At 44.0% G+C, this 11,340-nt stretch overlaps 1 protein-coding gene across 2 annotated transcripts in view; it reads left to right on the forward strand.

Moving 5' to 3' along the window:
- ttc7b (tetratricopeptide repeat domain 7B) overlaps positions 1 to 7,837 on the forward strand; it is a 28,868-nt gene extending 21,031 nt beyond the window's left edge. For both annotated transcript variants that reach the window (XM_026151738.2, XM_026151739.2), the window contains 4 exons: positions 1,845 to 1,985; positions 3,384 to 3,586; positions 5,551 to 5,624; positions 6,064 to 7,837. In XM_026151738.2, the coding sequence (XP_026007523.1) occupies positions 1,845 to 1,985; positions 3,384 to 3,586; positions 5,551 to 5,624; positions 6,064 to 6,211 (566 nt within the window). In that variant the 3' untranslated portion in view covers positions 6,212 to 7,837. The remainder of the gene's footprint in view (positions 1 to 1,844; positions 1,986 to 3,383; positions 3,587 to 5,550; positions 5,625 to 6,063) is intronic.
- Positions 7,838 to 11,340: the final 3,503 nt, after the last annotated feature.

The following is an 11,340-nucleotide window of genomic DNA, read 5'->3' on the forward strand; positions in this document are numbered from 1 at the left end:
ACCTTCATACCATGGAATTTGGCACTATTTTGGTGTTTGTTTATTTTTTGATAACTGAAAAGCACATTTAAGTCCAGAAGGAAATACGGGTTGAAGGTGAGCCTGTTATCAAACTGAGGATAAAAAGAAGACCTCGTTTTGAGCAGCCAGATATCCCACATGGTAATCTGACCCTTGCAAATTTAGCCAAGTTTGTTTTTGGGGGGTTTTAAAAAAAAATTTTTTTATATGGATCGAACAAGCTGTATCGAAATATTGACTTACACCGATCAGCCTGCCCCAGCCTACTACTCTACAAACCCTGATGACAAAACCTCAGTGACCAAGTAGGGCGTGGACTCTGCAGTGTTTTTTACCAGAGGAGTCATTAAAATACTTATTTAAAGAGGTGGCAGCAACACACCACTGGAAAACATTCAAACACACCCTGACATCTTCGTAGAATCACAACAAGCATAACGTGCAACAATAAACACTCCACGAATGATGTAAAGTCCAACACAAACAAAGAGCAGCACACACAAACAGTAAGACCTGCGGGTAGAAACAAAAAAGAAAACGGCAGCTGGAGGAGGATCGGAGGAAAGGAGGTGCACGGGAGCATAGTAAGCAACAGATAGATGATGGGGAGGTCACAGGGTGACAGATCTGAAGAATCTAGAGGCAGGGAACACTTTGGGCTTCATGTAATCTGTAGATCTATAATTCAGTGTAATTCTGGCGTATTTAATACATTCATTCGTGCAGACCTCCCTCTCACTGGCCACCTCCTCCAGCTCCTCTAGGGATGGAGGTGTTCACTGGCCTTCCCTGGGCCTTATACATTTAAATCATCTTTATACACATCCAAATGTGGATTTGGGTAAAAATCCATATTTGCCATCTTGCAGTACAGAAACAGGCTTGCAGACAGACGATGTACAGAGAAAAGTGAAACAAAGTAAGACTAAAATAAATCAAATAAAGCTTCAAATTACCGAAACAAATTCCACCTGCAGGCTGAAGGTGTTTATTCGCCATCATCGGCTTAATTTAGGGAGCGCTACACGCCATCCTGCCCGTGTTGTGCTGCGTTCGGCTGGGCTGCTGCATGGTGGCGTCTAATAAATTACTCCACAGCAAACAGGATTCTCAGCTGAATCGAGACATCCTTTTGCCACGTAGTCCCCTCTTAGAAATCGTTAACATTCAAATCTTCTCCTTTTTTAAAATATTTTTTATTATTCCTTCAGTCAGTGAAGGGGACGGATCAGATCAAAGCAAGCTGTGTTCATTTTAAATTTAGAAAAAGACTCTAAGAGGCACGTTTTATTCATTTTTAATCCCTTTAGGTTGCAATGCATATGACAGTTTAGCGAAACAAAACAAGACAAAGATCAAATTTTGTGATGTGTAAGGGGGTCGTTCTGTGTAGCGTTGTGATACGTTTGGCTTTTGTGGACCTGCTTTTCCTCCCATGCTGACCCCTGTAATAGTCCGCGGATACGCAGACCATCACAGCGACGCTTCTTTTAGTTACTAATGAGCAGAGTGATGCAGTTTTATGCATGATGGTGACACTAATTCGTTGTAACTCAGGGCCCTAACACTGTGTGCCGCCGAGTGCTGAATGGCGTGGACTTATTTTAAGGCTTGAAAAACTGTGTGCCAGTGTGGACTCCAACTGTTTACTGCAACCAAACACTGCAGAACCACAGTAATCAGTGGCCTCTGCTGTTGTTTTGTTCAGTTAAAATCACCCTGCATTGTGGCACATGGCTGCCTAACACTGCTGTTGTAGTGGTTAGTCACAAAATTTGGAAGATGGTGTATTCGTCTGTGATGGTTTGATTTCCACCCTCCAGGTTCGGTGCACGCTACCTCAATAGCAGCCAGTCGTGTGGAGCAGGCTCTATCCGAAGTCGCCTCCTCTTTGCAGAGCAGTGCCCCCAAACATGGACCCCTGCACCCCTGGATGACCCTGGCTCAGATCTGGCTCCATGCAGGTATCCTCTTACTCATTCGCTGCGCATGCATGAAAGTTATTTTATGCCTTAATAATTAATCATTTTGTAACTGGCCGTCAAATACAGCAGGGCACTGTCTGCTCACCTCTTGTGGTCGATATTTGCTTCATCAGAGAATCAGATATGAGGTCAGAGTGAGTGCACCGGCATCAGCCTCCAGGACTTTATTGAAGAGCAGTTTGATTAGATATCTACTGGATATATTAGATTTCCCCTCACTTGAGCTCAGATTCTGATTTCAGCGACCAAGACAGACTGCGGTGTCCACACAAACAGACACACACACTCGGGCTGAGGTAGTTTGTCCGCCTGTTTATCTGTCCAGCTGCTTCCTGTCAGGGTTGGCCATGTCCAGCCCGGTGATATGGCTAATGTAATCAGCCAGTTCAGGCTCATTTCCTCCGTCTCTACTCGTATCATTCTGTCTTCATCACACCAGCGCAGTGAAAGCCTCAGCTGGGCATGAAGTGAAGAAGTCTTTTTTTTTTTCTGCTCATGCAGCTTGAAGGGAAAAATGTTTTTATCCTTTCTTATTTTCTGCATCATGTTAAGAGTATCGCCGTGTCCGTGCAGCAAAAGCAGTCCAAAAGTCACATTTAATTAGTCGTTCAAACAAACAAACGCACATATGTGCAGGACATATATGATGACGGCAGGCCAGTGGCGAGATATAGATTACACGTCAGGCATCAGCTCTGAGCCCCTTTTTGTTTGCAGTGGTGATGGACAGGCTAACAGATGAGGTCAGGCAGGAGTCTCTGTGGACGATGATGGACTTTGAGAGTAGGGAGCAGGTGGAGGAAAGTCTGGGGAGGTGGAGGTATGCTCTGGAGTGAGGAGGAATGGAAGTCAGTAGAAGAAAAACTGAATATATGTGTGAGAATGAGAGAGAGAGAGCAACGGGTGTAATAGTGAAGCTGCAAGGAGTGTAGGTAGAGAAGGTAGATGAGTTTGGAGACAAAGTTAGGCTGAGATCGTTTTTTGGACATGTGTGGAGGAGGAGTAGCGGATATACTGGACAAAGGGTATTGAATATGGAGCTACCAGGCAAGAGGAAAAGAGGAAGACCACAGAGGATCAGTATGTCAGTAGAAGATGCTGGGATAGGGTGAGATGCAGGCAGACTGTAGCCAGCCCCATAGGGAGCAGAAAAAAGAAGAAGATGATGAAGAATGTCACATTACATCCACAAAAGATCAACAGATACGAGAGATCATATATCATCAATATGTGTAAACTTGCACCGAATGGGCTTCGGGTGCTTTGAGGAAAAACATGGAACAAAAATGATCACAGTTGGAGGAATTTGTTTTTTAGCCCTGGAGGTTCACAGTGTTTCTATCAGTTTGAAATTCTGCGTGTGTCTCTGTTGAACAGCTGAGGTGTACATCGGCATGTCAAAACCTGCTGAGGCCACGGCTTGCACGCAGGAAGCCGCCAACCTCTTCCCCACGTCCCACAACGTCCTCTACATGAGGGGGCAGATAGCCGAGCTGAGGGGCAACATGGACGAAGCCAAGCGCTGGTACGAGGAGGCCCTGTCCATCAACCCGACTCATGTCAAGACCATGCAGAGACTGGTAAGACACTCTGTCCTCCACCTGCCTGCCTGCAGTGCCCTCACACCCTGACGGGTTTTGTGTGTTTTTATGTAATTACCTACAGTCTGCCGGGACGGTTAAACCTCACCTGAGGAGAGCAAGTTTGTTTTTTGTTTTCAGTCTGCTCCGTCTGCCCTTGTCACTCATTCACTCATGTTGGCAGGCCAGAAACGAACAGACCTGCTGATGGAGAGAGTAACACACAGAAATTCTCTCCAGTGACAGCACGGCAATGGCACCTGAAGGCGGATCAGTACCTCAGTAGTCAGTGTGTCCATCTGACCCGAGTGCAGATTAAAATGTTTTCATGCATTTGGAGGCTTTTGACAATTTGTGTAGTTGGTATTTTAGCTTGAAAACTGGATTTTGTCTTGGTAATTGTGGGGAAAGTTTCGAGCTTGCATGTGTCTGCAGGAAAAAGATGGTGTAGTTGAACATGCCTATAAAGAAAATTGGCTTTTTCTCCAATTTATTCAGCTTAGTTAATGTTAAGTGATAATCTAGCAATAGATGAAAAGAGTGAAAATAATAAAAGTGAAATAAAGAACTGAGCTGACTGACCCACGGTGGACCATCAGTCTGCAAAAGTTAAATCAGGTAAATCAAAGGAAGTAAAAGCCGAGACTAAAACGAAAAGCACATGAAGAGTACTAAAAAGAAAAGGAGAAGAGATTAAAAGTCCAGTTATGGAACAAAGAGAAGAAAAAGAGTAGGTTGGAAAAAAAATATGATGCAACCTTAAGTTAAGAGCAACTAAAAACAGGAGGAATTCATGTTTATTTATGAAAGTTAAAAACAACAGGAGTTCAGTCAGAGTGTTTTCCAGTCACGAATAAACAGAAATAATCCGGACAGGATTCTTGGTGTGCCTGGCATCGTTATTAGTTTAAAGGGTCTCCTTCCGGGCTACTCTGCTTATACTCACTTTTTGATAATCTGCGGAGGTCATGAGGCAGTGAAGCAACTCCAAACCAGATGATTTCATCACCTGCAATGACGCCAACTTACAAAGAAGAAGAAACACTTCCCTCATCATACTCACTCACACTACTGTAAAAAAATGGACGGCAACCTCTTTGTGACTGGAAGAAGTCGGAGATTGCCAGTTGTGGTGATCACTGGGACACCCTCGATCTTCGACCGCTTTCGATTGGGGTCGCCTTTTGGGAGGCAACCTGTCTCCAGACTTGCACCAACTGCAGTCATGTTCACAAATAATTTGGGTCACGCTGTGGTCTCCAGCCACTGTTTTCCATTGTTCTGTTTCCATGGGGTTAAAATTCTGTTAAGACACGTGGTTGACAATAAGACGCACAAAAAATGGTGGGTGGCACCGAAAAGCACAGGTGTCAAACGTAAGGCCCGAGGGCCAGAATCGGCCCGGCGGAGCCTGCAAGAGTTTTATTTTTAGTGGACAGTCTCAGGAATAAACTACCAAAAGATGAAAGTTGGCTGTACGTGGCCACCCGTGTAAAAGCAGTTTGATATTGCTGCTGTAAAGACCAAGTGGCCACTCGAGGAACTGCACATTTTGGCACATTAGCTGTGGAGGTGGCTGTCCCTCAATAATACCCTGTTGAAGATTACTTCCATTAGTTTTTCCCATTTGCTGAATTTGATCTCCATAGCTCTCATGCAAGGAAAAAAACGGAGTAGAGAGCTCAGACCCAATGAAAATCATCATCTTATAACTGGAAGTGTGTAAAATACGGCAGGTAGTTTGCGGTAGAAGATAAATGACACGGCGCACTGTGTAAATTTGAATCTCTGGTTTAAATTCTTCATGAATAATAAATGTTAAAAGTGAGAGGAGGGTGGCTGTTACCGATATTAAATGTAACTTTAGAGCTTCTTTTTAAATAAAGCCAACTGCTGAATCATTGACACACAGCATGATAAAAAAAGGGGGATGTTCTCTTCTTCTCTTGTTTTCTCTGTTGCAGGGTCTGATCCTGCACCAGCTGCAGCGTTACAGTCTTTCGGAAAAGGTGCTGAGAGACGCCGTGCAGGTGAACAGGTGAGTTTGTTTGTGTTTAAACAAGGTAATGTTTGTACGTTTTCTCCTTTAAGGCACCTGTGGTTCAACATTTTTCTATTTCCTCACTTCTTCCTCTTTCCTTCCCACTTCCTCTTACATCCCTTTAATTTCTCCTCTTCTTTTACTTCTCCTCCCTCTTTCTATGCTGCTGTTCTCCTCTCATCCTTTTTTCTTCCTCTTCGTTTTTCTTTGCTTTCCTCTCCTCGTATTTCCCATCTTCTCGCTTCCTCACTTCTCTCCTTGCCATCCCACTTTCCACCCATATCCCTCTACTCTCATCTCTTCTTCCTCCACTTCTTTCCTTCTCATCTTCCATGTTTTTCCTCTCCACTATACTCTTTCCTCTACTCTTCCTTCCCCCCTTAAATTTGTTTCTGTTCTTCCTCTTGTGACCTCTTCATCCCTCTGTCCTCCTCAGCACGGCTCACGATGTGTGGAACAGTCTTGGCGAGGTGTTGCAGGCTCAGGGAAACACCGCCGCCGCCACTGAGTGTTTTCTCACCGCCTTGGAGCTGGAAGCCAGCAGCCCCATCCTGCCCTTCACCATCATTCCCAGAGCGCTATGAGAAAAACACAACACAGAGCATGCCTGCATGCCACTTCACAAACACACACACACGCACAGACCTGTGAAAAGGTGTACTGCCAAACCCTCACACACACATAAACTCAGAGTGTATATAGAAATGCAAAGAGTACAAATAAACAGGCTTCCCTCTGTCTACCCGTGCTTCCCACAATGCCTTTCTTGTGGCCACGTCTACGTGAGTGTGCGTGTCTCTTTCCCGCGCTGCGTGTTGTCTCCTTCGTCAGATTCCGTTCAAATCATTATTCTCAGAAGCCTGAAAGTTGTGTTTACATGTTGTTTAGTCCAAATACACACATACACTCTGAGCAGTTTTAACATAAATGGATTAGATTTCCTTTAAAAGCCAAATATGCATTTACTTGGTACTGTTCACATCGATGCAGCAGAAAACACTCTTTCAAAAGTGGATGCAAGCGCCAAAACCTGTCCGTCCCACTCCCTTCCTGTTTTTTTGTTGTTGTTTTTTTTTTCTTATGATGATTTACGGAGTTCAGCAAGGTGAGAGAGCACCATACAATTTAGAGCCACCAGTGGACCCTGTTTTCAGTGGGTTCATGTCTTCATTGTTAATCCCTCTCCCTGCCCTGCATCTTTTCTGCTTTCTGATAATTCATCAGATAAAACTCTGTGTAGTCTCTGTGTTCTGCCCTCACCTGGTTTAGTCAGTGATAAATATTGCTGTATGTATATGCTTGTGTTTTTTTGTTTGTTTGTTTTTTTTTTAACACTACAAAAACTCAATCCCATTTTATATGCACGCACAAACACTATAGATCAGCAGCAGATCGAGCTGGGGGTCAAACCACTGAGTATTGCCTTCACTGTACTGTAGCCTTGCACCCGTGTTAGCATTGTTAAAATTTGAAGACAGGAACCCACTGTAGTAAATTCAGACTTCTGAGTGGTCAATGGTGTTTGACTCGACACTAAGATCATTTTCCAAAAGTATCTGTTACACTTTTTGGTGCTTGTATCCACTCAGGAAAGATGCTCGTGTAATGTTATCTGCATCTGCATGGAGGGGGATCGTTGTTACTGTATACCTGGCTCAGGATCAGCCAGGTCTTTAAGGTATCCAGCGGAGCATCGACGGACTTTCACTGAGAAATAAATCGGTGTAAATGCCAAACCTCGGGTTGCGTTCGCCCTCACGGGAAATCTGATTTCCTGCAGCTGATTTTAAAGTGGTTTTGTGAAGTTTTTAAGTGAAAAATCAAAGTGCCACCTGGAGCAACTCAAACGGCAGCAACGTATAATCTGCGGGAAACTGTTGGAATCTGTGCCACATCTTTCCTCCAGAAATCAGATTTTCTTGTTGAGCGCAAATGCACCCGCAGTGATTGTGTTGTCTTTGTGTCCCATCACCAGATTAATATTTTTATTTCGTTTTTGATTATAAATACAAAGAATTATTGCTGTATATTTCATTGTTCCACTAGTGTATTATTATTTTAGAGAGTAAATTATAACTATTTTCTGGAGAATGATGTTGCTTAGAGAGAGTGAGGTATGAAAGGACATCCTCCTGAGCTCAGGCAGTGAGTCCTTTGTGCTGTAAATGAATGATTATGAAGACCAAGATAATAAAAGTGGATAAAAAGAAGATGTCCGATGCTCTCTGGTTCTCGTGTGTGTGTGTGTGTGTGTGTGTGTGTGTGTGTGTGGGGTACTCCTCCTGGCAGCGACCTTGGGGTCGGCGGTGTGTGTTACTTTCTCAGGTGTGTGTCTGTCAGCAAATCGACGCGTGCTCCTTTGTGTGGTTTTTATCAGAGGATTACAGCGCTGACAGGTTTTGTCCTGGAGTGCCAGGAAGCCCCCGCTCGGTCTCTCCCGCCCGCCCAGTCCTGAGGTCTCTGCTGGACTCTCAGGTGTCACTAGAGGTTAATCTCTCATAAAGGTCATCACCAGGGTCCAGGTGTAAACGTTTGCACAATTCCTGCAGTTACTGCTACAATTTCAGTTTAAAAATGACACAAAGTACTTGCTCACTAGGGTTTCTTATTATTGGCTAGTGCACAAAATGAAGCTGGTTGTAATTCGTTTCAATTGTCCAAAAATGAAACTGCAGTCCCTCTAATGGCCACGTGAGGCTGGCTCCAAATGTGAGTCCATCAACAGGACAATAACTAAATAAAAGCGAATGCATGAGGGCATAACGCACTGATGCTTTCATCAATGAATAAAAGCAAGATGACAATATTCTCGAATGACGAAAACCAATCTAAACTAATTAAGTTGTGTAGAAAGGCGGGACAAGTTTGGAAGTGGTCCAATCAGAAATAATCTCTATGTGCATTAAGGTTAGGCAGCAGCAGATTTGATCTGCTCCTGGGAAACAGTACAACAGGCCCAGTGTTTCTCATGAAAATACAACAAAATGAACATTTAAGGAAAATAAGACTCATTGTAAACCATGTGGAGCAATTGATAAAGACACAACAAACTTTACACTCACATTTAGTCTGCTATAAACTTATCATGTTTATTCGGCTAAAACTGAAAGAATTTAGATGCCTAAATTATAACTAAAACTAAATCAAAACCCCCCGGCAACCACAGGTCACTAAGAAAAAATGTGTACTCTTCGACCAGTTGCCAAGTGGTTGCTGGCGGTTGCTAGGTTGCCACGGTCACCTGCAGTCTGCGTGAGTGATGCGAACTTGTCTGCAAACACCGCTGCAGCAATCATATTTCTAAAGGAAGGGCGTTTACTTTGAAGGCGAATGATCTTTTTCCAAGGTTTGCTGCCACTCAGAGACTAGTTGGCAAGTGTTTGGAGGTAAAGTTAAGCCAATCTACTAGCAACCAAAGCAGTCACAAGGAAATAAGACAGCAGCCACTCCCCAACCAGTCAGGGGAATACACATTTTTCCCTAGTGACCAGGGGCCCGTTCTTCGTACGTCGCTTACTACATCCAAGATCAAATGACACATCCAAGATCAAATCATCGCGCTAACCGTGAGCTCGCTAATCCGGTTCCCCGAACACACCTGCTGTTGACGATTACTACAGCTGGACGCAGTAATGTGACATCACTGGGTGTCGTAAAAGGGGCTACGCATCGATAGTAGAAACATTGATCGGCAACCCTCTGATTGGTCGGCGAAAATGTCGAAGGAGCGCGCTCGGCTCGGTATTTTTCGGCAGCAGAGCAAGAACTCCTGAGTGAGGGATTTCAGGAGTTTCAGAGTTTAATCAGAACGCAAGGGAACACTGCAAAGGCTGCAAAAGCAAGGAGAGAGGGCTGGCAGAAAGTTGCTGACAAATTAAACTCGTAAGTAATTTAATAATAATAATAATAATAATAATATATTGGATTTATATAGCGCTTTTCAAGGCACCCAAAGCGCTTTACAATGCCACTATTCATTCACTCTCACATTCACACACTGGTGGAGGCAGCTACGGTTGTAGCCACAGCTGCCCTGGGGCAGACTGACAGAAGCGAGGCTGCCATATCGCGCCATCGGCCCCTCTGGCCAACACCAGTAGGCGGTAGGGTAGATTTATCATATCACACTATATTATCCAATATTATATTACATTATATTATATTGTTATATTATATCCTCTTTCACATTAGAGCCACAACAGGACCCACTAGAACATGGGAACAAGTAAAAGTGAAATATAAGAATATTCTATAGAATGGTAATATTTATCACTTATATTGCTTTTCGTCTCTTGGAAAGAGACCCTGAAATAATCTGTTTGTTTGTTTATAACAGCAACCAAGAAAAGGGCAGAGCAAAAAAAGACAGGTGGTGGTCCTGCACCCCCTCGTCAACAAGTTGGTTAAGTAAATAATACCCTCACGGGAAAATCGATATCTCTCAATGAGCACACTGTCGCGCTGGGCTAAAGGATCCTGTCTGTCCCGCAATATATGCTGAATTCTGAGGACTCTCCTTATCAATCTTGCACCTTCCGCAATGGGTTGCTCGCGTATACGGACAGGACATGGCTGCGACAGGCTTCCCAAATCCACCTTGGCTTTTATAGCCGTGGTCTCTCATCTTGATTACACGAAGTGATTTACAATTACTACTCTGAAATATGAATTACATCTGTAATAATCAAATACATGTAATAGGATGTTAATAGTACATTTCCCTTTTTTAGGAAATGACCTGTATGTATCTGTGTGACATCAATAAAAGGATCAAGTGCTGCATTATCTTCAGTTACATTGATGTTATTTATTTATCGCTGTTGCTTTCGTATAAATGAAGCGGACATACCTGCGTGGCCGCGATCTAATCCTGTTTACATAAAGTAAACCTGCTCCCGAGCAGGTTTACGCTTACGGCTCTGTTGCTATGACAGCAAGTCCCGGATGAGCTTCGGGGAACCGACTGATCCAGGATCACGCGAAATCGTCAACAATCTAATCCGGCTAACCTACTTAGCGAGGTACGAAGAACGGGCCCCAGAAGTTGCCAGGAAGTTGTCATCCGGTTTGACTCGCTTCTGTAGTCAGCCTCTAGTGGCCACTAGAAGAAGTCCAGTTGCTGGAAGTTGCCGCAGCTAGTCTGAGGCTTTAGGAAGGGCTGAAGCAATGATGCTGAAACTCTGCACAAGATAGGAAGTGAAATGTGATGCTTTTTATTTTTTGCATGCAGCTGTGAACAAATAAAAACATGATTATGGTTCAGTGCGTTGAGTTGTTGCTTTTACAAACATTTCTTGAATGCAAATGTGCAATGTGTGTGAGAGTGTGTGTGTGTAGGGTGTCAGAGGGACTTTTCCAGATCGCCCAGAATGTCTTGTCTGCAGATGAAGAGCTGTTGCTAGGCAACAGAGCCAGGGACAGGATGGGCAAAACAGAACAAGAGGAGGGAGCAGAAAACTGTGGGAGCTGGAGGAAAGAGTGGGAGAAGGAATTGGAGGGGGGAGGGGGGCAAGGCTGGACTGGGACAAAAAATCGGCCCGGGCATTTTGACTAGAGACCGGCCCACCAGGATAAAGATTGAAAATGTGACGTCATTCAGGGGTAAAACCGCAAAGGATTCTGGGAACTTGTGGCAAGAGGTACTGGCGCACGCAGGCTTTCAATTGAACTCAGTTACACAGCGATAAAAAGAAACCCAAAAAATGGCAAGAAG

The sequence above is a fragment of the Astatotilapia calliptera genome, chromosome 19, assembly GCF_964374335.1.
Source record: "Astatotilapia calliptera chromosome 19, fAstCal68.1, whole genome shotgun sequence".
Classification (NCBI taxonomy): Eukaryota; Metazoa; Chordata; class Actinopteri; order Cichliformes; family Cichlidae; genus Astatotilapia; species Astatotilapia calliptera.